Source organism: Xiphophorus maculatus, unplaced genomic scaffold (assembly GCF_002775205.1).
Source record: "Xiphophorus maculatus strain JP 163 A unplaced genomic scaffold, X_maculatus-5.0-male Unplaced_Scaffold_BN223, whole genome shotgun sequence".
Taxonomy (NCBI): Eukaryota; Metazoa; Chordata; class Actinopteri; order Cyprinodontiformes; family Poeciliidae; genus Xiphophorus; species Xiphophorus maculatus.
Genome location: NW_019369819.1, coordinates 56,890 through 84,351, shown reverse-complemented (window position 1 = coordinate 84,351; position 27,462 = coordinate 56,890). Strand labels below are relative to the sequence as shown.

Here is a 27,462-nt window from a genome sequence, read left to right as displayed (position 1 = left end):
TGTTTAACATTTACATTTTAGATTTTAAGGAGCTGGCAAGTTTACTGTGTAAAAGTACAAAGAACAATCGTCATAGTTACAATGTTTTGTTACCATTTTATTACCAACAATCTGATGTTATGACATTACTCTTTAAATTTGAGCTGTTTGTTCCCAAAGACATCGCAGTAAACTACAATTATTATTGTTTCTTTTAAGGTTGGCCAGTTAAATTAGGCAACAGAAATTAATAAATCTATTGAGTTCTTATTTAGCGCCACAGATAATGTTTTAGACGCCGAGCTTTATGGGGCGAGTTTATCTGATTGCTGCTCAGAGCAACTCTGCCTGATCCTAAGTAGACAAAGCATTTGTGTTTGATGAATTGTGTCTCCATAAGAAAATACAATTAAATAGGAGAAAAAATAAAATAAAACCAACATGCTTGGTGAGGCGTCCATGTTTTCTCCTCCACAGGCTGAACCACTAACACACAGGCCAACTGGGAATACATATACTGAACAAAAATATAAACGCCCCAGCGGCTAAGACCAGCGACACAAACAGCTGAGGAGACTATTGGTCTGCATAACAGATGCATCACACCTCCAACTGTCCATAACCGCCTACAAGAAGACAACTTGGTCAAAATCAAACTCCTCCACCCTCATGTTCAAAGGACTGTCAATCCACTACAAATGTCCAAACCACAATGTTATCAATGCCGATATGAAGATCAGTAATTACTGAAAATATGTTTTGAGTTTCTCTATATATTGCATTACTCAAATATTCATAAAACTCTTATATTTGACATGGGGCGTTTACATTTTTGTTCAGTGTACATAAACTATGTCAGCACAGAAAAAGTCAGTGAGTTGATATGTAAATGCCCACTGCAGCACATAATGCTTTGTTCAAAAGATGCATCATTATCACTGCATGTCCAACGTGCAACACCTTTGCTCTGCTTTGCAAGGTGGTGGCATTTAAACTTGCCTCATACCTTCATGAATAATTCTAGAAAGAAACATGAATCCTCAGAGGGAATTGATATAAATGTCCACACAGGTCAACCTGTGTCCAGTTTGAGTAAAAGGTGCGATACGCAAACCACCCCGAGGTAAACTTCAGAGATGCAACACAACAGTGCATGAAGCAGCAGAGGTGTGATTGGTGCTGCCAGCTTCATTCACTGCTCAATGCATCAACTATAACCCCATCATTCAGGAAATATTCTGCCCTGAAAATGAAACACTGACTGCAGCAAAGACGACTGCAATCTGGCTGGCTTATTAAAATTATTATTTAAAAAAAAATAAAAACAAAAAAAAAAAGCCACACTTAGCCAGGCTAAGTTACCAGCCGACCTGGCTAATAATACACACAGGAAAACCTGGATAGTGATGTGAAGCAGAGAAGAAGAGCCAATCAGAGGAGGAGCAGCTGATCTTTTTCCAGCTCTAATGATGTAAAGGATGATCAGAGTTGATGTGCAGATGAATGATGTGTGTTTCCTCTGCAGGTGAAGGTAGAAAGTGTGTGTGAGCTGATGTGAATTCAGCAGCATGGATCAGTGTGAGGACAGAGAGGAGGGAGTCCCTCCCTCTAAAACCACTCTGTGTGGGGAAGATGAGAGCCAGAGCAAAGGTCAGAGGTGAGGTCACCATCTCTAACTGTCCACAGCCCTTTTCACACAGCGTTCACTATATCAGGCCAGAACAGACATGGTGATGAAGCTGCTGCTGCTCCTCTTTGCTGATTAAGTTTTAATCATCATGTTTCTGTCAGGATCCATCAGAGACTCAAACCAGAACCAAAACCAGAACCAGAACCCAGCTGTGTGTCCTTTAAGAGTGACTGGTCAAACCCTCGTCTCATTCACTTTAAATCTCCTGGATCTCCACCATCAGAGAGGTGAGCTGTTTCTAACTGCTGTAACTGTTCAGTTTATATCTGTTATTGTGGCCATGTGATGATAACAAGTTCTGTTGGGTTCTGTTGTCATGAAAATATTGGTCTAAATTTCAGGTTATTTTTCTTTTCATACGTATTACGCCAAAGATGTAATACGTATGATGTCTCCATGGAAACATGCTCCAATAAGGAACATGTTACTATGAACACAATAAAGTTCAACTGGCTCCTTTGTACAAAAATCAAACAGGTCCGTTTAGATCCACAGTCTCTACCCAGAGCTTCACTAGTTAACAGAAGTCTCAAAATCTGATCTGATGTTTACCTCACATCAATTTAACCATCTTTCATTGGTCAGTTATTGACACCATACAGAAAGAATCTTAAAAATCCTCACTCAGGACACACTCTTATAAACTATTATGTTGACATGACATTTGAACCAGAAACATTTGACTGTGTTTTATTCTGTTTTCTATAAGCCTAATTTTTCCAAATAAAACTCATTTATTTTGTCCGATATTAATATTAACACAAGAACAAATAGACAGAAGTTAAATTTATTTCTAGGTTGATATTTGCATCTTTCTCTAAAATCTGACAAAAGACAGATTCATTTTGAAATAAAAAAAATCCTATGGATTATTTTTATGATTCCACCTCTGAAGTTCAAACATCATCCAACATGGCAGATTATCAACCATTTCTACAGTTAAACTACATATTTTGTGGATCTGATTGAGCAGTGGGCTTCAGTGTCTCTAACGGACCATCTGGTTCTGATTGAAGCTCCATCAGATCCTCCTTGGATGGTCAGAGTGGAAATCATTCCTGGCTCTTCTCCATGTCAGAGCTCAACACTAAGATCACCAAACTTCTCTTAGTCATTTCAAAACAACATGTTGGTCTCAGAAACAAATCTTTCTGCTCTTTAAAGAAGGCTGGACATTATTCAGGAGGATCAATGATCAGGAACATGTTGGAGGATTGGACCGGTTCTGATAGGAATCATTTAGAACATCAGGTTGATGATCTGTCTGGTTCTGTTATTGTTTTACAGCTCTTTATTTTACAGTCACATAAAAAAATATCTTGAAAACAAACAACAGAAAATTTCTAATGAGAGTTTTTCTTTCAGGATCCATCAGAGATTCAAACCAGAATCAGAACTAGAACCCAGCTGTGTCTCCTTTAAGAGTGACTGGTCAATGGATCATCCTTCTGTTGGCTTTAAATCTCCTGGACCTCCATCATCAGAGAGGTGAGCTGTATCTAATTGCTGTAACTATGGAAACTGAACCAGTAAGATCTCAGATGTTTCCAGTTATATTTACAGAGAGGTTTGATCCATTATCTACAGAAATCAGCTGCTCTGTTCTCATGAAAACACCTTCATATCTTTATCTCTGGGATGTTGATGATGATGTTCTGCTGCTTCCTGGCTCCATGTCAGACTAACAGTGGAACACATTTCCACTGGGAAATACCTGGTAAAGCCAGTCTGGTCCATCAGGACTTGGTTCCTGTGTGCATTGTAAGAGCAGTTCAGCAGGGAAGGAAAGCTTCATGATGTGGTTGGTGAGATCTGCTGGAACTCAACCAAACTGAGCTGATGTGGACCATCAGAGGTTCTGCTGGTTCTTAGTGGGATCAGCAGGAACATTAAATTTTTATAACTACTTAGTTCACCTGGTTCACTGCTCACATCCAGATATTACTTCATGGACCTTTACCTTCTGATTGTCTCTGTGTGGACAGATACAATGTGATCTCACTGGCTTCCAGGATCTACAGGATCCATTTTAAAATCCTCTCTATAACATCCAGTAGAGGACCCCACATGGAGACACACCCACATATCTCAAACCTCCTCCATGTCCACATCACCTCAGATCTATTCATAGGAACCTGATGAATGTCCCACACTGTCCTGAAGACCTGTGTGGACAGAGCCTTCACATCCACTGTCCCCAAGCTCTGGGAAACTGTCTCCACCAGCATCAGATCTAATGACAGTTTGGACTGTTTGAAGTCCAAGTTCAGCATCAACCTTTTAAAATGTCTTCTAGGTGATTTTGGTGTTACTGCTCTTCATCCTTGTAGTTCATCTTCCTCTTTTTAACTTCACTCCATTTTGTTCATATGATGCTCTGTTTTTCTGCTTCAAGTACATTTAATGTAAAACTCCTGGTGATTTCATTTCTGAATACTGCTGGATGAATATTTCCTGACTTCCTAATTGTTCCTGGTTCCTCCACAGAGTGGACCAGCAGAGCTCAGAGGTTCCCAGTTGTCCGTCTGCCCAGCAGCATCAAACACAGCTGGACTCCATATTTATGGTCTGTATATGAACAACAACTTTTCCAAGCGTTCTGTTCACAGTCATCTCCATGCTGCACTTTGTAGACCAGAGGAGTGTCAGTCTGTCAAACATCCATCTGGTGTTTGGCTCAATAATTTAAGTCTGATGTTTCCTTCATCTATTATTCTGTTCCAGACGCTGGAGGACAACATTGTCACTTTTCTGAAGAACGAACTGAAGAAGATCCATAAGATTCTGAGTCCAAATGACCCAGAATGCTCAGAGAGTCAGAGAGATGATGATGAGGGGTTGGAAGGTGAGGATGAAGAGCAGAGGAGGAGCAGCAGAGAGGCAGTGATGAAGATCACACTGAACTTCCTGCGGAGGATGAAGCAGGAGGAGCTGGCTGACCGTCTGGAGAGCAGTAAGAGGATTTCTACAAAGGTTTAACCTGATGGATAAATCACACATTTACTGAAATTTGAAGAGATGGAATCACATTTATGCAAAACATCTTGAGAATCTGATTTTATTTAGTTCTTGATTTTACTTTTTGTCTTATTTTAGAACGTCTTGCTCCAGTTTTTCAACATCAACTTAAATCTGGTTTGAAGAAGAGGTTCCAGTCTGTGTTTGAGGGGATTGCTAAAGCAGGAAGTCCAACCCTTCTGAACCAGATCTACACAGAGCTCTACATCACAGAGGGAGGGACTGGAGAGGTCAATGATGAACATGAGGTCAGACGGATTGAAACAGCATCCAGGACACCACACAGACCAGAAACAACAATCAGACAAGAAGACATCTTTAAAGTCCCACCTGGAAGAGATCAACCAATCAGAACAGTGATGACAAAGGGAGTGGCTGGCATTGGGAAAACAGTCCTAACACAGAAGTTCACTCTGGACTGGGCTGAAGACAAAGCCCACCAGAACATCCAGTTCATATTTCCATTCACGTTCAGAGAGCTGAATGTGCTGAAGGAGAAAACGTTCAGCTTGGTGGAACTTGTTCATCACTTCTTTACTGAAACCAAAGAAATCTGCAGCTTTGAACACTTCCAGGTTCTGTTCATCTTTGATGGCCTGGATGAGAGTCGACTTCCTCTGGACTTCCACAACAAGGAGATCCTGACTGATGCTACAGAGTCCACCTCAGTGGACGTTCTGCTGACAAACCTCATCAGGGGGAAACTGCTTCCCTCTGCTCTCCTCTGGATAACCACACGACCTGCAGCAGCCAATCAGATCCCTCCTCAGTGTGTTGGCATGGTGACAGAGGTCAGAGGGTTCAATGACCCACAGAAGGAGGAGTACTTCAGGAAGAGATTCAGAGATAAGGAGCAGGCCAACAGGATCATCTCCCACATAAAGACATCACGAAGCCTCCACATCATGTGCCACATCCCAGTCTTCTGCTGGATCACTGCTACAGTTCTGGAGGATGTGTTGGAGACCAGAGAGGGAGGAGAGCTGCCCAGAACCCTGACTGAGATGTACATCCACTTCCTGGTGGTTCAGACCAAAGTGAAGAAGGTCAAGTATGATGGAGGAGCTGACACAGATCCACACTGGAGTCCAGAGAGCAGGAAGATAATTGAGTCTCTGGGAAGACTGGCTTTTAATCAGCTGCAGAAAGGAAACCTGATCTTCTATGAATCAGACCTGACAGAGTGTGGCATCGATATCAGAGCAGCCTCAGTGTACTCAGGAGTGTTCACACAGATCTTTAAAGAGGAGAGAGGTCTGTACCAGGACAAGGTGTTCTGCTTCGTCCATCTGAGTGTTCAGGAGTTTCTGGCTGCTCTTCATGTTCGTCTGACCTTTATCAACTCTGGTTCTGACGTAATGAAAGAAACACAAAGATCTAAGAAATCTTCATTACTTAATAAATCTGACCTAAAATCTCTCCATCAGAGAGCTGTTGACCAGGCCTTACAGAGTCCAAATGGACACCTGGACTTGTTCCTCCGCTTCCTCCTGGGACTTTCACTGCAGACCAATCAGAGACTTCTAAAAGGTCTGCTGTCAAAGACGGGAAGTAGATTACAGACCAATCAGAAAACAGTTCAGTACATCAAGGAGAAGATCAGTAAGAATGTGTCTGCAGAGAAAAGCATCAATCTGTTCCACTGTCTGAATGAACTGAATGATCGTTCTCTAGTGGAGGAGATCCAACAGTCTCTGAGTTCAGGAAGTCTCTCCACAGATAAACTGTCTCCTGCTCAGTGGTCAGCTCTGGGTTTCATCTTAGTGTCATCAGGAAAAGATCTTGATGTGTTTGACCTGAAGAAATACTCTGCTTCAGATGAGGCTCTTCTGAGGCTGCTGCCAGTGGTTAAAGCCTCCAATAAAGCTCTGTAAGGACACAGATTGTTACTGTATTTTTTATAGATAGGAATCTGCTAATTATGAGGTTTCAGTTTATATATTGGTGCATTGTCTCTTCATTAGGGGTGTTGCGCAAAAAATAAACAGACTTCCTTCAGCAGCTGGACATAGTGTTACATATTAAAGCAGCAAAACCTCTCCAATGTTAAAATTGAAATTGGATTAATATAGTTAATTGTGGAAATTTATAATGATATTTCCAACCTCCTTGTTACCTGTAGTTCAGTCCTTTGAGGCTGGAGGTCTAACTATAGACAACAAATGCAAAGGTTGTGTAAAATAAGATAGTTCCTTCTCTGTCCAATAAGAGCATTGTTGATTTGAAAGAACATAAATTTTGAGGAAATGTTTAATAACAGATTTTTCTCTCTGTCTCCTCAGACTGAGTGGCTGTAACCTCTCAGAGAGAAGCTGTGAAGCTCTGTCCTCAGTTCTCAGCTCCCAGTCCTCCAGTCTCAGAGAACTGGACCTGAGTAACAACAACCTGCAGGATTCAGGAGTGAATCTTCTCTCTGCTGGACTGAAGAGTCCAAACTGCAACCTGGAAATTCTCAGGTAAAATTTTCTCGATGCTAGTTATTTCTATCCATTAGCTGCCAGCAGAGATTACCAAAAGTATTTGACCACCCATCCAAATTATCAGAATCAGGTGTTCCAATAACTTGCATGGCCACATATGTAGACATCTAAACTGTTTTTACAAACATTTGTGAAAGAATGTGTTGCTGTCAGGAACTCAGTGAATTACAGAGTGGAACTGTGATAGGATGTGCAACAAGTGTGTGTTTTTTTCATGTCCTGGACGGCTGAGAACCTACACTGCCTGGCCAAAAAAAAAGTCGCCACCAAAAAATGGTCACACTCTCTAATATTTTGTTGGACCGCCTTTAGCTTTGATTACAGCCTGCATTCGCTGTGGCATTGTTTCAATAAGCTTCTGCAGTGTCACAAGATTTATTTCCATCCAGTGTTGCATTAATCTTTCACCAAGATCTTGTATTGATGATGGGAGAGTCTGACCATTGCGCAAAGCCTTCTCCAGCACATCCCAAAGATTCTCAATGGGGTTAAGGTCTGGACTCTGTGGTGGCCAATCCATGTGTGAAAAAGATGTCTCATGCTCCCTGAACCACTCTTTCACAATGTGAGCCCGATGAATCCTGGCATTGTCATCTTGGAATATGCCCGTTCCATTTGGGAAGACAAAATCCATTGATGGAATAACCTGGTCATTCAGTATATTCAGGTAGTCAGCTGACCTCATTCTTTGGGCACACAATGTTGCTGAACCTAGACCTGACCAACTGCAGCAACCCCAGATCATAGCACTGCCCCCACAGGCTTGTACAGTAGGCACTAGGCATGATGGGTGCATCACTTCCCCTGCCTCTCTTCTTACCCTGATGCACCTATCACTCTGGAACAGGGTAAATCTGGACTCATCAGACCACATGACCCTCTTCCATTCCTCCAGAGTCCAATCTTTATGCTCCCTAGCAAACTGAAGCCTTTTTTTCTGGTTAGCCTTACTGATTAGAGGTTTTCTTATGGCTACACAGCTGTTCAATCCCAACCCCTTGAGTTCCCTTCGCATTGTGCGTGTGGAAATGCTTTTGTGTTCACAATTAAACATACTCCTGAGTTCTGCTGTTGTTTTTCTTCGATTTGATTTGACCAAACGTTTAAGTAATCGCCGATCACGATCATTCAGAATTTTTTTCCGACCACATTTCTTCCTGGAAGACGATGGTTCCCCACCATCCTTCCAGTTTTAAATGATGCGTTGGACAGTTCTTAACCCAATTCTAGTAGTTTCTGCAATCTCCTTAGATGTTTTCTCTGCTTGATGCATGCCAGTGATTTGACCCTTCTTAAACAGACTAACGTCTTTTCCACGACCACAGGATGTGTCTTTTGCCATGGTTGTTTAAGAAATGAGGAGTTACTCATTGCATCAGCTGGGGATAAATAACTTGTTGCCAGCTGAAAGATAATCACCTATGCAGTACTTATCCAATAGGAGGCTTGTACCTATTTGCTTAGTTAAATCCAGGTGGCGACTTTTATTTTGGCCAGGCAGTGTATAAATATGTAGAAATTGAATATTTGGGAAGTATCATAACTTGAACTTAAGGCTGAGCACCAGAGTTTTCTAGAAAAATATTCAGATTTTATTTTGTGGTTTTAAAGGCTCTACATTGAAGATGATAAGAAATAAAGACATACTTTATTTTGTATTACTATCAGCTTCAATAGCCCCTCTGCTCTCGGCTCGCATACGGAGCTGTTGGCTAGTGGTAACACTCAGACCCTCCAGTTTCAAACTCTTCTTATGAAAGTAAGAGTTAGAGAGCTAAACATAATTGAAATATTGGCAACATTCAACAATGAAAAGGAGCTAAGTCTATGAAAGCAATGTAGCCAGTTTTGCTACTTTTGATTTAAGGCATAATAATGCAGTTTATCATGATTCAGCCAAAGTAATGAAATGAACAAACTTCGGTCTGATTTTTGTTAGTGTGTTTCTTCCTATTGAGCAGTGAAAGTAAATAAAATGTGTTACATGTCTTTTACTTTAAGTATTTACTTAATGGAGGGTTTTTGTTTGTGCTGCAGAGCCACAGCTAACAGCTAGCTCCTCACTTCAGCGGCTCTAACGGAGCCTGTGCCGTTGTTATACATTAACTGGTGGCGTCATCTGGAAGAGACAGATGTTTCTATGGGCGTCGCTTTTTAGGACCCCTTTACCGAACCAGGAAATAAATTTAGCACCTTTTTCCATTCTATTCGAGAAAACTAAAATGGAGGGTGCTTGGGTTCGACATCAGTCCGGTACCCCAATCAGTGTGCAGCACCAATGACCTACCTTATGACAAATACAACCCAGAGAAATATTGAAATTTTAGGCAAAATGATTCAGCCTAACTTTATTAAACTAAAATGACAGAAAACCTATTATTTAGTCACCACCGTAACTTTGTACACTGAGAAAAATTTGGCCAATGGTTACTTAAAAAAATTGTGGCAACAAAGTGACACATAATATAATTGAATAGATTTTAGGTTATACAATTTTGATTAAAAAGTATTGAATATGTTAACTTAACTTAACTTAAAAAAATTAAGTACATCTTAATAAAAGCAACAGCTGAAATGTGTTGGATTTACTAATATCAAGCCAAATGATAAGTAATATTGCCAAAAAATATTTAGTAAATCCAAGTCAATTTTACAAGGAAAACTTATTTTTATTTACTAAGTATCTGAGCAAAAATGATTTAGATTTACTAAATATCTGGGGGAAATTGATTCCTATTTACTGATAATCTAGGTGAAATTAACTTATATTTATTAATTAAATGGGTGAAATTGATTTAGACTTACTAAACATCAGCATAAAAATTATTTGGATTAAGTAAATAATATAAATGATATCAACTCATATTGTAGCACATTATTGCTTAATTCAACACATTAACACTGTTGTTCTTATTTATCTGTAGCTAAAATAATTGATAAATTTTAAGTTTTTATTTGTATCATAGGACTTTAAATCTATTCAATAATATTGAATGTCACTTTGTTGCCATAATTTTTCTGTGTCTAATTTACCCAATATCCTCACCAAACTTGAGTGGCATCAAAAAACAACAAATTACAATGCATAAAACAGCAGCAGCATTTATTTGTGCAACTTTATAAAGTGTGTTTATCCAGCACCCAACAAGTGCAAAATTCCAAAATACAACAATAAAACAGAGAAGGGGCAATATATATCAGTATCAAGTCAAAAACATAGTGCCACTCTGCTCAAAGTATAGTTAACATGATTTTTTAGAACCATCACATCAACAACAATCAACTTGGACTCAATTAAGCTTACTTCAACAATTTATCAATCACATAAGAGTTCACTTTATGTTTAAGAGGCATGCAGAGCACAAAACAAGTATGCACATAAAAGTTACCTGGGGAAAACACATGACAAGATGTGAGAGATGTGCGAGACCTTGGAGGCATAAAAACTTCCATTTTCTTTTTTTGTATGTTTATGCTACATCTTGTCACTGTGTTGGGGCCCTTGGCTCCGTGACACTTACTTTCCTTTTCGAAAAATAAGTTGAAAGACAGAACTGAACAAAAACATATTATATAAAGTGCAAATGAAACACAACAAAGTTTTGCAGTCTGCAGATCATCACCCTTCAGTGGTGAAGCCTGCATGGACTCTCCAAAAAGGCAATAGTGGATGCTCTATGCTGTATAAAAGGGACAAGGGCTCATGTGACAGACCTGAACAGATCCAAAGCCATATAACAGGCTGCACTACCACATATGAGAACAAGGGGTCAGTCCTTAGAAAGGGTGGTTAACTGTAATGTACTGCAAGAAAAAATACACATGCAGAAATCCACTGAACTGAAAATTACCCTAATTGTAACTAACTTCACAGAGCATTTCACAAAGTTTTGCGTGTTGGTTTTCACAGTGACTTGTCTATTCCCTTTTGTTTAGCAAGGGTCCGTTTTCTTAAGCCAGTAGTTTATTCCTGAGGCTGTTCACTTTTGGGGAGAGCTTTGAACTATCCAGCCCGAGGAGAAGTTTCTGAAACACTTCAAACGTGTATCTGAGCTCCTTTGGATAGGCAAGATTCACAGCATACGCCAACCCAACAAGCAGGGAGCAAGCCCTTGGAAAGTTACCCAGAGCAGTTAGAATTTTCACGCCGTCCACCACGATACCGATGTCTGGATCCTCTGACGTGTTAGCTTTGATGTTGTAGATCTTCAGGCTTTGAACAGCAAGGTCCTGTGACACACTGTCTTCATCAGCATCCTGTAATAGCAAGAACATTGTGCATATCAGACAATACAGCAAAAGGAGAAGGTTCCATTTCAAAAAATTGCTTACAACTGTTTGGACAAGAAAATCTGGAGTTTTGTCAGCCGTTGCTTGTAATGCATTCTATTTATGTCAGTGTTTTAGACAAATCTGAGATAACACTAAAAAAAACGCACATAATTTAAAAATGAAAAAAAAAACAAATATAAAAATCATAATAATATATTATTATAATATAATCAATTATACAATGATGAGCTGAACAGTTACAAATATTTCTAAAGGAAGTTTCTGAAATTAAATCAATCCATTACACTATTATTTCTTCCTGGCACTGTCTTGATGAATATCTTATTCTGCATTGCCTCAGTCTTTCTGTAAAAATGTCTTTGTATTCACAAAGCAGCATCTTGGCCATCATTTCTTAGCTCGCTTTTAGGGACAAATTGCAAAGACTTAAAAAAATCAAGTTATGGTTAGGTAAAGCATTCTTAGGAAAGAAATTACATAAATTACTGACAAGTTTTATTCCAGTTGGTGGAATCAAATTGAGATAGCATTCTGCACTAGCACTTAAAAATTCCTTAATGGAAAATAAAATTTAAACACACTTAACAGAGGACAATGATAAAGCTTGCCAAGAACCACTGGGAGAAATACAGTTATGACTATTTTGTGATTTGACTTTCCAACGAATACCAAGTAGAAGAGATGAGAGAAATCACCTACTTTATATTTTAACATCTACTTCAACTGACATCGTACTCTTTTAAGAGTTTATCTGTAGATTCCCCAAGGTACAGGATCAAACATCGAATGATAACATCTCTGGTCATGTTGATGTCAGGATTGCTTGGAGTCTGAAACGAAAAAAATAAACAGCAGGTGGTTTATATTACTGTTAATAAGCTCAAGGATCCTTCCTGTGCCGTCTTGGGGACCAGTGTAATAAAACACTACTGAAACAAATTCTCATGCGATTATTTTCATTCATTATTTCATTTCATTTATAAAGAGAATCACAGGCTAACCTCAAGTAAATTTAAGTAATGATATTCCAGAAGTTTAAACACAAAATTTTGAAAATAAAATATTAGCAACCATAATGCTCAATGAAGGATACCTTGAGTAGGAGAGCCTGCAATCTCAACCCCATGCTTCCACCCTTGGAGTGGAAGAGGTTCAGAAGTCGAGGAGCATATTCATCCAGGTTGGACATGAACTTTGATTCAAGATGCACCATTGTGATTCTGTGAAACTCATCCTGGATCTGAAAGACAAATCATGAAACCAGTTTTAAAGCCTCAAATATTACAAACATACATACTGTTCTTACGACATTTTTCAAAAGCAAGAAGATAGATCAAATTGGATCTATAAAATAGATGACAGTAACGTAACACATTTTGTATCAAATAGCTAAATGCAGAATCACAAATGCAATAATTCACATTGATTAGGAATATTTATGATTAGCATGCACTTATAACTCACGTGAGATGTCTCAAATAGAGTGGGCCGTCTGGCTTTGATGTCCTCTATACTGGGTGATTGGTTGATGATTTCGTTTCTTCTGTGTGCAAATGTTTTGGCCATTTTTTCCATTTTTTCACTTGACAAATTGCTGCATCTTAGGTGCAAAAAGAAACATTATTACAGATCCTAGCAGTTGCTTGGCTTTCTTATTTATTCCACATGTTACAAATCCATCCATCCATCCATCCATCCATCCATCCATCCATCCATCCGCCCATCCGCCAGCAATCAGTTCAGACCTTGGGTTCTACCTCAATGTTCTCATTTTCTCATCATGTGATGAATTGTGTGTCTGCAGCTTATCAGGCTGTTTGGTCTCAGAGGAAGGCTGTGTTTCTCTGGCCTCAGCTCTGACCTCCAACCCCTCCCATCTGAAAGAGTTGGACCTGAGCTACAATCATCCAGGAAACTCAGGAGTGAAGCTGCTGTCGGCTGGACTGAAGGATCCACACTGGAGACTGGAAGCTCTCAGGTATGGAGGAACCTGCTGCAGGAGCAGAGAAGGTCTGATAGAGGAGGAAGAGGGAGAAATGTCTTTAGTCAGTCTGCTGGGAAACATTTAGTTTGAAGCTGAATGCTTAATTTGATAATTAAATATTTAGACGCCTCATCTGGAGGCAGAGATCATTACCCAGTTTTCTGGAATATTCTCCAGACTAAGAACGGCTCACAAGGAAAATTAAAGAGTGGGATGGGTTTAATAGTTTAATAGGGACTCTGACTAAATTAATAAAAGAAGTTCAGTTAGATTTCCATGATGATCTACTGATGGCAGAAAGGACTTTAAAACAATATTTGATGGAGCTCCAGACCAATCAGCCCCAAGAAGCAAAGATGAGAAGAAAAGTAACTCCATGTTGGTCAGATGGATGTTTAAAAGTTATGGGAGAGAAAAATAAAGAACTTTAGATTTTAAAAAAAACTCACAATTTTCAGGATTTAATAAAATATCAATTACATAAAAAGTGAAGAAAACTATTCATGAGGCAAAGAAAGAAAGTGAGAATTTTAACATTTTCATCCATTTAGTAGTTTGATCTCCACCAGGGGGCGACATCTGGAAAATGATCCAAAGAATGAAAGGAATCAGGAGAGAATGGAAATCCCTTGTTTTCCAGAGGAAATGAAGAATTGCAGTGAATGATGGTGAAAAAGTAGAATTGTGCTCTGTTGACTGTGGTAGAAATGAAAAAACAATAATAAGACCTTTTAGACAGATCCAAGAAAAGACTAATGTGTTTAGGTTTTCAGTAGTTGGGAAAGCTTTTGGGATTGTTCAATAAACTTTGGGAAAAATTCCCAACGTCTTGGAAAAAGGCAGAGACCCTTCATGTTGGAAAACCAGGGAAATATCCATCCGACCAATCAGATTCCAGATCCACAGCTCTGACGTCACATTTAGGATAAATAATGGAATCGTAATAAGAGAAAGAAAAACATTTTATTGATAAAGTAGAGGGATGATATCAGCCCATCAGATGGTTTAGAAGAGGGAGAGGAAGCATCATGGGACTGCAGAGGTCCTTCACCTGATCCTGGTTGTTGGGACAAGAACTTTGTTACTGAACTTAAGGACATTTTTCATGTTTCTGTACGTAAGTAGATTTAATGGTGGGAACTTTTACTCCACTACATTTTACAGTATCTGTACTTTCTACTCCACTACATTTCTATAAAGCGTTGCGTTACAAGTTACATCCAAGTCGCTTTGCGCTTTTTGATTTGTTGGTTGGTTTGAAAGTAATCAATGATTCTGGTGCCGCCTTTGCCTCCCTGATATCATGAACTGCTAGCTTTCAAAAATTCACCATCAAATCTGAAAAACATATCGAGGAAAGTTAAGCTGCTAAACGCTGTCTGAGTTTTGGGTGTTAAATTGATTTAGGTTAGAGAAGTTTTATGTAATCTTACCAAGCTTCTAGTTTAAATCGACTGCAATAAATAAAACAATTAAATAGTTGTAAGCAGCTGAACTGGCAGTAACATTGATTACTGCGGTCGGGGCGCATGGAGCGCAGCATCTCCTGCCATGAATGTCCCAGTAACGTTAAACTCCTCCACATCCTGGTTACTGAATTAATGTGAATAATCTCCATCTTATATTTACATTTACAGTCATATTCAATAAATTAGAATATTGGTTCCCATGAGGCTCGTTTGTCAGGTTTTAAAACAACTTCAGCAGATATTAAACATATTTTTCATTAGATCCACATTTCTGCATTAATTGTTTTTATTGATCTGTAATCTGATCAGAAATGTCACGTTTTCATCAACTGTAAGCAACAAATCATCATCAGTAACAAATAAAAGCTTTAAAACAGTTTGTGGGGAATTAATCTGTATGATGTGTTTAACTTGTGAGCCGAGTTACTGAAATACTTTTCATAAATATTCTAATTTATTGAAAATGACTGTAGTTAAGGACTGCTAGAGAGACGCAGGTCATCCTGAAATTCTGATGCATAGAATCACAAATCTAAATCTAAACTGTCACAGAGAGTAAACACAATAAAACATGATTTATCTGCAGCATTGATCATTAAATGGCTCATTACTGATGTATTAATATTAAATATGATCGGTACACTTAATTATATTGTATTAGCCATTAGGTAATACATTCAGGAAGTAATTTTACTTTTAATACTTTAAGTATTTTTAAAAGTCAGTACTTTCTTTCTTTTACTCAAGTAAAAATGTTAATGTGGTTCTTTTACTAGAGAACATTTTTGTCTGTTTATTTGTACTTTTACTTCAGTACATTGTTTGAGTTCTTTCTCCACCTCTGGTGAACAGCCAGTAGGTGGCGCTAGAGTCAGGAGGAGGCAGCCTGGAGAAAAGGCTGTTCCTCCCTGATCTGTTTCCAAGCAGTCAGAGTGGAGAAGTTGAGAGCTGGAGAAGTTTCCTCCTGTTGCTGCAGCAGCAGAGATGTTCTGCTTCATGGACTAAATCAGGTTGGAAAGAGGAGAGATCTTTACTGAGCTGCTGGATAAAAGCTTCTGAAACATTTCAACTCTTTCTGGAAACTAATGAGACATAAAAACAATGGATGTTTTTACCATCCAGACCTTTAGAACCAGTTCAGGTCAATAATTCAGTTGTTTCTGTGGAAGATGAACAGATTTGATGTGAAATGATGAAATTCTTCATTTCTATCTGATGTTCCAGCAGATCTGTAGAAAATGGAGCTGCAGCTCTCAGATATTTCAGTCGTCATGTTTTCTATCAATGAATCCACTGATTAAAGCAGGAATCTCATCTCCATGTTCTCCTCCAGAGGTTCCCAAGGTTTGTTCCTGGAAGCTGCTGCTGGTTCCTCCAATCCAGGCTCCGCCCCCTTTAGAGGAAATCTGTCCATATATGGCATTAAGAGTGACCTTGATGCTGCAAAGCTTTGTTCAGGGATGAGATGTCAGGATGTTAGTGTCAGTCTGTTCCAGGCTTTAGTTGTTCTCCTCATGAGGAGCTGAAGTTTCTGACAGGAACGTAGAGCTGAACAGGAGAAGAACTTGAAGCTTCTTCTTGGCCTCTGATTGCAACAGCAGGACAATCCAACATTTTAGTCTGACTTCATCTGGAAATATTTCTTTGACCCTGAATCAGTTTGAAGGCAGGCCAGCTCCTCATCAGAGCTGAGATCTTCTCTGTCCTCCATGCTGGAAATGTACAAGTCCAGCAGCTTCTGATCAGTGACATCAGAGCGTGACATCATCAGTAGAGTGATGATGTCATTTCCCTCTCAGAGCAGCTTGGAAATCTGAGAGGAAAGATGCAAACAAAGACTCTCTGGACTGTTGGATCTGCTGGTTCTGGTTCCAGATGCTCCTTGGACACTTTCACAAGCCATTACTGCAGCTGCTGGATTCAGGATGCTGCTTCTTCTTCTTGGTCTCATTGTAAATGTGTGCAGCAGCGCCACCTGGTGGTGTTGGTTGGTAGAGGAAGTGCTGAAAGGTTGGAGGTGTTTGTCAGAGGTGTGTGATGATGGAAGCCTCTCCCTGGTTTGTGAGTCTGAGCTCAGAGATCAAATCTTTGATTCTTGTTGAACTCTTTGTTGAATGTGATGCAGCTTCTCCTTTTTAATGTTTGTATTTCTGGATATTACAGTGAGGCCACAGCAGGTTTTCAGCAGCAGGGCTGTTTAGTGTTTCATTCCTTCATCTGTGTGTGGGAGTGTGGATGGAACAGGTATCCAGGTGTTGTGTCAGAGTTTAGATTGATTGTGTTTTAATGCTGATTATTGTAAAGGAAGAATTATTTATTATTAACTTTGAACAAAACGTTTGGCTCATATCTTCCTTAAAGCCGGGTCCTCTCGGCGAGCAGCAGGGCAGCTGTAAGGCGAAACTACAACAAGGCGTGTTGACGTCACAGATCACAGAGTTTAATTCATACAACGCAACGCATGAATCAATTAACAAAGCTGCAGAGGTACAGAGATATACATTTTATCACAAAATAACAACAGACAAGGGGAAACAGACACACACGAAACACAGAGACAGACAAAGGCGCCCACGTGGAGAAAAGATGGAAAAAACTCTCTCTATTTTAGCGCTACATGTAACTTTATGCTGAGTGGGTGTTTCCTCACTTTAATATATGCAAAGAAGGCGTTCTGTTGTTCGACCACTCAGAGACCTGTTCGGCCCCCAAAGAAACTTGGAAACTCCCCTCATTACAGCTCAGATGTCTGGTTTTTATCTAAGTAAAAGGGCGGACCACTCCGTGCTCATCTCCGTCTGATACGGGCGATCTCGGGCGGAGAAGTCCCTGTTTTGAGATTTCACAGATAACTCTAACGTCTATCCCACACATTCCAGCGCCGTTTCCATGGAGATGCTAATTTTATGGCTTTTGTGTGCTCTTAAACAGACAGTGGAAGGCGTCTGCTTGTCTCCTTCGGGCCTCTCTCGAAGGGTCACACAAAGCCTGTTTTTCAAATAAGAGTGCTTAATATACCTTTACACATGTTGTAAGATTAAGTGTATTTTTAGCACTAAAATAATCATTTTCCTTAACAATCCCCCTTTTGAGATCTTCACCAAAGATCTCAATAAAAATTGAGTAAGCCTTCTAATACCGAAACAAAACTATGTAATAAAAAACGAAAAAACCAAAAAATATAAAAAGACAAAAGAGTGACGTACCCTAATTATATACAGTCCCCCTTTTTAAACAAAACCCAAGGGTAAGAAAGACTTATCCTTACAAAAACGTAAAATCATAAAACAAAATTATCACAATCCAACCAAAACACAGGACAAACAAAAACCCAAAGTGTAAAACAAAAAGAAAACAGGGACATACATAGAAAAATCAGTAAGAAATAGTCTGCAACTTAAAGGACAACATTCATCACAAAATTACAATCTGTTGCTCATCTTTTTTCTGTTTTTTTTTTTTTTTTTTTTTATTGTCCATCGACAGTCTCTCAAAAAATATGAAGTCTTCGTCTGGAAATGTTCAAAAAAATGCGCGCAAAAAACGAAACGAAAGTCCATTTCAGAGTTCTCAACGAACGAAAAACACGCAATAAAAAGTTAATGATGATCCTCTTGTAGCCTGATCTTCTTCGGTCGGAAACCTCAGGCTTCCACCTGAGCGTCTGTTGCTCACTGAAAATTGGATTATTATGTCAATATTACAGTGAGTTTTAAAGGAGAGTGAAATCTCCTCGTGAGGAAACTAGATCTTAGGAAACGACCTGTCACAGGTTATTAAACAGACATTTTGTTTTCAACATGAATTTCATTAGCATCAGAAACACAATTACAACATTCTTTAATATCACCTTCATTACTGTCAGTATAATCAAACGATGGTTTCACCTAAAAAATAAATTTGCTTTGTTATTTTCCATCCAGGGGAAGTATTTTAATCCTTTTTATCAAAGAACGCAGATTTTGAATGAGACCACATCCACAGGGCACCAGGAAAACAGCTGCAAAACTGTAATGACAAAACAGAGATCAGATATGTCCAAAGGCATCATTCATTTGTGTAATCATCACAAACATCTTCAATTCACTGTGTGTCCGAGTGAATCCTCCAACGCTCGTGGCTCTGTGGCTGCTATCCTCGAAATAAGTGTGAAGCCGCTTCTCCAAGCAGCCCCACCCCGCCTCGCATGACAACAGCTTGTGTTACAGAGTCCAGAGTCCTACCTGGAGCACGGAACTCCAGGGCAGTGTGGGTGCAAAAACCATGAGCAACTCATCCCGTGAAGCCTTATCTCCTACTTTGTCCAGGTCTGCTCATCAAATGGTGGATGTGATCCCTTCAATTTACGTTTCTATTATTTTATACTATAGCTCCTAACCGATGGAAAATACCAAAACCTTGTAATCACCCGTTTCAAAAGACATGTTTCCAAAGTAACGTTTTGCCAGAATATTAAACATATGCAGATCGTCCTCTTAAACCAATCTTGTAAAAATAGGATTAAACAAACGAAACAAAACAAACACAAAAACTTAAAAATGTAGTTGTAAAGCTTACATTTACCACCAAAAATGAATAACAATGTGAATTAAGCAGTCCAGTTTAAATTACTTTCATAGAACAAACTAGATCTTACTGGTTATTTGTCTAAATCATTTTACATGCGTTCCTTAAACAAAATTCAAAAGAGTTAGACCTGGAGAAATTATAATGTCAATGTATGACTTAACAAATCCAAACATTTTCAAAATCTACCAATTTTTTCTAGGTCTTTTACTTGTCGTCGAATTTAAAATTTAAAGTTTCATTCGAAATCATTTTAAATGGATGTAAATCAAAAAATCAAAATCAAGTTTAGAAAAATCATTAAAATCCCACCTGTGTACTTTAACTGATTAGTGATAACTTTAATCAATAACAGATTCTTCAAAACATTTCTTAAAACATTCTTGCTCCATTAAATTAATGCTCTGAAAATGGCTGACACAATAATATTTTTAATTTCTATAATTATTTTCCCAAGTTAATTAACCAAAATATGCTTCATTATCACTATAAATGTGTCTATTGGTTTCAAAATACTTTAGCCCATTGTCAGAACATCTGTTAATGGAGAACAACTCAAATCCATTCAAAATGAGCACATATCAGACATATTTTTCAAAGTAATATAAAAATAAACCCATAACATATTCCCATAACATATTCTCCCCCCTGATGATGCATTACCTGTTAATGTATCACAATTCCTACTACTTTAAATAAAGATGTTGATGAAACAGGTTTATTATTTTACCTGAGAAATTCTACCCAAATTCAATGCTGCCCCGTCCTAACAGGCAAACTTTCAAAACAAACAGAACAACTTATTTAAGCATGCTTTAAACCTTCAAGATTACTATTTCCCAAAACATTTCACATTACAGTTTTAAAGGTCATTATTCATCGTACTCTGATGATTTACAAATAATTCAGTTTAAAACGTCTCAAACACGTTAACTAATGTATGACAAAACACGTGTACCAATTAAGACTCAGTGAAGGTTTTGCATAAACCAGCCAGAGAGACGTTGAAGAAGATTCAAAACACAGTTAACAAAGAAAATCCAAAAATAATAAATTGGGCCCATACTGAAATCAACATAACAAAAAACAATACAGGTAGTAACAGAACGACCCAAGCACAAACTGACCTAACAAGACATGAGGGGAACTTAGATAATGGCTGATCAGACCATTAACACACTAAGGGGTAATTAAACACACAAAACCCTAACAAATACTGGTCAGAATATCACTAAATCTACAAACGAAAAAATTAATTAGTAATATCTAACATAATAAAAGCACTGATACTTAAAGTTAACTAAATGGGTGCACAACAAACTAAAAAGTCAGACCGATGAAAGCAAATTTAAAGATAAAAATCTAAACTACTCACTAATCAATATATAAAGTAATATGAAGGGAAAACAGAAAACCATTAGAAATTGTTTCCCTAAATGTAGGAAACCATTTTGCATCAAAATCCTGCTTCATGTGATGATAATGACTCTCTACAACCTTCTATAATCTATAATGTCAAACAAAACCCCAAAATTTAAACAGCCAATCCCCATGTTCCTTAGGAAAAAGAAAAATTAGATCCTTTTGTACTTTTAGATTTCACAATTTATATTTGAAAGCCACAACACTAGTCTGAGCAATCTCTATTGTCAGAGCACAAAGCAAATCCTTAAGCCCCACCATAAAAACCTCCCTTCACCTCTCGGAGGGACTGATTTTATGGCAGTATAGAGAGCCAATAAGGATTTCAGGAGGAACTCCCAATTCTTTTATTACTTTAGTAGGATTTGGCACTTTTAAATCATCTCTCATTACAGTTTAATATTGATTCTCTACAATAGTTCCATATGATCTTTTTCATTAACCAATAAGTTATTTCAAACTTAATGTTATCCTTCAACAACAAATCCTGTCAATTTTAGCAAACTTTTCTATATTTAATCAATTTCTATTTAACACGAGAGTTACTTCTAATTTATTCTGTCTTAATTATCAGTAAGTCCTGTAGATTTAATGATATTTATCTATCTTAAAGTTTTGGTCAGTTTCAAAAAGACTGATTGTGAAAATATCTAGAATCAGCTGCATGCTACAGTTTGTTGTTATCTGAGCAATTCCTCTTACAGTTAGAGCCTGTTTCTCTAAAGATCTTTTCTGTTTCTTCTTTATCCTCAACTCATTTAAAAAGGTCCTATTGTAACTCATTGTATGTTATTCCATTGTCCTACTACCTTCACAGCCTTAGAAGGAATAATTAACATTTTTATCCACTATTTTAGTTCCCAAGTCTATATAAATTTTTATTTAATTTATTTCATTGCTCTACCTAACCATTTATGTATTTATCTATTCAGTTAGTTACTTTATTATCATCCAGTCATGTATTACTTTTGCCAATACATCATTTCCACGATCCCCTGTGATCACAATTTTTATTTTATGTATTTACTTCATCCTGTATTAGAACCCATAATTTTCCAATTTGTTATCGCTTAATATTAATAATTTAGTCCAGTGTAACACATAGGGTGTTCTAAAAACTGGAAATTTAACACCACGGGACAGCACGAAAAATACTCTGCAGGGTAATTTCTGCTTCTACTTGGCATCCAAGTGAGAAATTCTTGCTTATTGCATCCACTGACAGAGGTGCTGTTTACAGTCCCGTTGTATTTACATGACATAAAATACCAAGTGGTATCCTATCTCCAGACACACACACTCTGTCACACCAACATGAATGACAACACAAACGAAGACATAAAACACAAAACACAACACATCTGGCCAGTTTTGTAGTCAGTCAAAGTTTCAGTCAGTCCCCATTATTTTATCAAATTTCAATCTAATTTATTCAAATTGTACTGAAGCTTCAGGAATTTGCCAATGTTTTGTTAACATTTTGTTTCATGATTTAATTTAATTAATTTTAACTCCAGTCTTCAGGAACTTTTTTTTTTTTTTTTTTTTTTTTTTTAAATCCCGTGCACGTTTAACAGAGACATGTCAAACCTATGTTAAAATTTAACAGCAACCAATAATTTCCTGTTTTCTGGTACCAGTTTTATTCACTTAACTCTTATTTTAAAACTAAAACACCACGTTTCGCCTTCGTTCAACTGTCGACACGCCTTCTAAACCGTACTTTTCCTTAGTTAGGAACTGTAAGTTTCCTGGTTCCCTCAGACACATTAACTTCTCATCCCCTTTAAGACTCTTCTACGAACCCCGACCATAAAATAGCGTATAGCACATGTCGCAACTCAGTGTCCATAATAACTTTACAATACAACGCAGCAAAAGCAACGCAAATTCACACAAACAGCGCTTTTCAAACACAGCGTTCCGCACAGACAATTGGCGCATACACACGCACAGATACACACAGAAACACACAGACACACACACTTCTACGGCAGCCCGCACACACAGATAAATACAGAGACACAAACACGGTTTCAGACAAACGGAAGAGGCAGAGGGGAAAAAAAAAAAAGAAAATGCCGGCTAAAAAAAATTAAAAATGCACCATATTAAAGTCTACCCCAGACTATTTTCACTTGATTCCTTAACAGTCTACCTCAGACTATTTCTCAAAATCTACCTCAGATTATTTCTCAAAATCTACCTCAGATTATTTCTCAAAATCTACCTCAGATTATTTCTCAAAATCTACCTCAGACTATTTCTCAAAATCTACCTCAGATTATTTCTCAAAATCTATCTCAGACTATTTTCAAAATCTTCCCGCGAGCTATTTTCAAAGTGTACCACACACTCAATAAACCTACCCCAGGTTATTTTACCGTAACAGTCTACCTCAGACTATTTAAAGCGTATCACACACAGAGAAACACAAAGAAACACAGAGCTCTGCACACACACTCCACACAGAAGAGCCGCTAGCGTAAAAACACCACAAACAGACAAATACAGAGAACACTAAATATAATGATAAACAAATTAGAAAGACAGAAGGAGAAGGAAAACAAAAGCACAAAGAAGGCGCCGGCTAAAAAATATAAGATGCATCATTAAAGCTTACCGCAAGCTATACCGAGGATTTACCGCAAATCCTTCCTGTCGGTCTACCGCAGACCTTTCTGATTTTCCAATTATTAGTCCCTCAGAGATGAGCCGAAATCTCCCAGCTGATGCAAACTCAAACTAAATTTTAATACACAATTCCCAAATTCCTTTCTATTAAGAGGTACAAGCATAAATCCTCAGGGTAAAAGAACAGAGGTTAAGAAAAACCCAGCATTTACGACAATAGGGTATGCAAGTCCTATGTCTGGATCCGCAACGATCCTCTTGTTAATGTGTATTGTTAATCCAATCACTAATTCACTGGCTCTTTTAGAAACACAATCCATCTACCTCTGCAGCTCCGAAAACTCCGCGTGGCTGCAGCTGGCTACAACAATCCACGCCGGCTCGACCACACAGCGCTACAGACAACCAAAGAGTAATCAAATAGTATCTTACCGCAGGAAGCCGAGCCGAAACAGACCGATCCGCCCTCGCCAAGATTGCTAAAACGGACGAGCCCCCAAATGTAAAGGAAGAATTATTTATTATTAACTTTGAACAAAACGTTTGGCTCATATCTTCCTTAAAGCCGGGTCCTCTCGGCGAGCAGCAGGGCAGCTGTAAAGCGAAATTACAACAAGGCGTGTTGACGTCACAGATCACAGAGTTTAATTCATACAAAGCAACGCATGAATCAATTAACAAAGCAGCAGAGGTACAGAGATATACATTTTATCACAAAATAACAACAGACAAGGGGAAACAGACACACACGAAACACAGAGACAGACAAAGGCGCCCACGTGGAGAAAAGATGGAAAAAACTCTCTCTATTTTAGCGCTACATGTAACTTTATGCTGAGTGGGTGTTTCCTCACTTTAATATATGCAAAGAAGGCGTTCTGTTGTTCGACCACTCAGAGACCTGTTCGGCCCCCAAAGAAACTTGGAAACTCCCCTCATTACAGCTCAGATGTCTGGTTTTTATCTAAGTAAAAGGGCGGACCACTCCGTGCTCATCTCCGTCTGATACGGGCGATCTCGGGCGGAGAAGTCCCTGTTTTGAGATTTCACAGATAACTCTAACGTCTATCCCACACATTCCAGCGCCGTTTCCATGGAGATGCTAATTTTATGGCTTTCGTGTGCTCTTAAACAGACAGTGGAAGGCGTCTGCTTGTCTCCTTCGGGCCTCTCTCGAAGGGTCACACAAAGCCTGTTTTTCAAATAAGAGTGCTTAACATACCTTTACACATGTTGTAAGATTAAGTGTATTTTTAGCACTAAAATAATCATTTTCCTTAACATTATTAAATCAGGTTGAGCTTCCAGAAATGTTTCCTTAGTTTCCTGATGTCCTTTTAGGCTTCAGTGAGTTTCTTCAGGTTGTTACTGAGGGATTTCCTTTCTCCTCTCTGTTGGAGCTTTTCCTGTGTTTGGAGAAATGATTTGTGCTGCAGCAGCACCAACTGTCCTTCCTACATCCACTGCAGTTTGCAATCCAAATGTTGGACTGTTCCTGTCTCAGTGGAGGATAATGTGTGTCTGAGAGACATGTAATGTCCATGTTTGCTGCTGAAAGAGACTGATGGTCTGACCCCCCTCCTCCTTTCAGGGTGGAGCCTGCTGGAGTCCCATTCTTGACACCAGGTCTGAGGAAGTGTAAGTGTGTTTTTCATCTGATTCATGACAACGAAGCAGCTCACATTCAACCATCTTCAAACTGTCATCACTCATTCAGGAGTCATCATCAAAGTGTCAATAAATGATCAATAACTGCAGCTGGATTGTGTTTGTTCTCTCCATCAGATTCCTGTCAACTCACCATCGACACAAACACAGTGAACAGATTCCTCAAACTGTCTGAAGACAACAGGAAGGTGACACTTTTGGAGGAGCTTCAGTCATATCCTGATCATCCAGACAGATTTGATTTCAATCCTCAGCTGCTGTGTAGAACTGGTCTGACTGGTCGCTGTTACTGGGAGGTCGAGTGGAGAGGATATGTTTATATATCAGTGAGTTACAGAAGAATCAGGAGGAAAAGAGACAGTAGAGACTGTTTGTTTGGATATAATGATCATTCCTGTAGTCTGAGATGCTCTGATGTTGATGGTTACTCTGTCTGTCACAATAAGATAAAAACTCGTCTCTCCTCCTCCTCTGTCTCTAACAGAGTAGCAGTGTATGTGGACTGTCCTGCTGGCATTTTGTCCTTCTACAGAGTTTCCTCTGACTCACTGATCCTCCTCCACACCTTCAACACCACATTCACTGAACCTCTGATTCCTGGATTTACAGTCTGGTGGTCTAGTTCTGGTTCCTCTTCAGTGTTTCTGTGCTGAGTTGAGTCTAAAGAGTCTAAAGATTTTCCTCCTGTTAGAGAAACTCTCTCACTGTTGAACAGATAGTTTAGTCTCTACAATCTATTTCTTGGTGAAACAATTCTGATTGAGTCCTTGGAAACTTTTTCTTCTTCCAGTCCTTTAAATATGGAAGCTGGGATTATTCCAGGATTATTCCAGGATCCTCATGTTTTCCTGTTTCCAGTCAAAGCTTCACACTGAATATCAAGATGTTTGACATGTTCGGATTTAATCTTCTGACCCACATGCAGAAATCAACAAGTTCAATTGGGTTTAGGTTTTATTTCCTTCAAACAACTAGCAACAATTTACAGGTTTCCTCGATGTGTCAGGGAGTGGCAGTGTCAGGGAGTGGCAGTGTCATGCGATCCGTGGTGTCTGAAATGAGAGTTGGGTTATTGGTGGCCAGTAATAAGTTGATCCGATGCAATGTATAAGCTTACTTTGGAATGGACTTGGTGAAGCGTGGAAGAAAAGTGCCCAGGGGTCCTGTGTGGAGATGAGGGGGAATGGTGGAGCAGGCAGGTAGGTTGGTACTTGCTGGGGAGTTTCACAGGAGGGAAAACAGTTGAACTGATTCTTCTAGAGAGGTCCAGTGACAAAAACCTAAAGGAAGCAAAAACGAGAGCTATGAACTTCAGGTAGGTTCTCAAGAGACTGATCAAAAGCTAAAAATAGCCGACAACAAGAGGTGGCCAGAGTGACTACCAGTAGACGTTAATCATCCAGTGCTGAGTGAAGGCTCTGCTGTGCCTTTATCCCCAGCACTCTGATGAGGCCGATGAGCTCCACCTGTGAAGGCTGCCCAGGCTCTCCACCAAGATCCTCGCTGGAAGAGATGCATTACTCGCACTCGCACACACGCACACAGGAACCCTGACATTGTTGTTTCTCTTATTTTTTTCCTTTCATTCATCAGATTTCATTGAAATTGTGGTGGGACACCACATTGTGTTAGTATTTTTCTTTATATTAGTTACAGTTTATATGTTTAAGTTTATTTCATTTAGACATATTTTCTAATGGGTGCACACTTTAGTTAATGTCTGTCTGAATGGTTTATGTACACTTGTTTTTTGTTTGAGGTGCTTCTGATGCAAACCAGCTGGAGGAGGAAACCTGGAGCATAACATATGTTTTTTCAAAGACTGAAGGGGGGAGACTTGTCAAGTTTTTAATTAGTTAATTTTGTCACTTAAATATTCACTTATTATTGTTTTTGCTAAGTAAGAGTTAGTTTTGCTTTATTTGTTTCATAGAATGCTTTAGTTCATTTTGTATTTATTTGTTCCTTTGTTATGTCGTGCCTCCCTCATGTGGTAGATTTAGATTACCCCACCCCTATTTAAGCAGCATTTTGTTCTTTGTTTGCAGGTCAGTTTTGTTTATGTTCAGTTGACCTAAGTTAAATTGGGCCCAAAATTGTTATTTATTCTTTGACTTATTTTTTTGCATTAAATCTTTATGTTTTGCTTGTTAATTTTGGAAGAATTAAATGGAACTTTTTCTACTTTGAACATTTTTTTGTCCTCGTTTGAGTCTGGTCCTTCACAGAAATGTTTGTCAGTTTTTCTCAATCACTGAT

At 38.7% G+C, this 27,462-nt stretch overlaps 1 protein-coding gene across 1 annotated transcript; it reads left to right on the top strand.

Annotated features, from left to right (window-relative positions):
* Positions 1–1,547: 1,547 nt before the first annotated feature.
* On the top strand, positions 1,548–27,462 carry LOC111607986 (NLR family CARD domain-containing protein 3-like). Its single transcript, XM_023330136.1, has 9 exons — positions 1,548–1,636; positions 1,771–1,896; positions 4,157–4,235; positions 4,394–4,619; positions 4,766–6,557; positions 6,970–7,143; positions 13,265–13,438; positions 25,127–25,173; positions 25,321–27,462. The coding sequence occupies exons 1-9, from the start codon at positions 1,548–1,550 to the stop codon at positions 25,854–25,856; spliced, it is 3,243 nt and encodes a 1,080-aa protein (XP_023185904.1). The 3' UTR covers positions 25,857–27,462.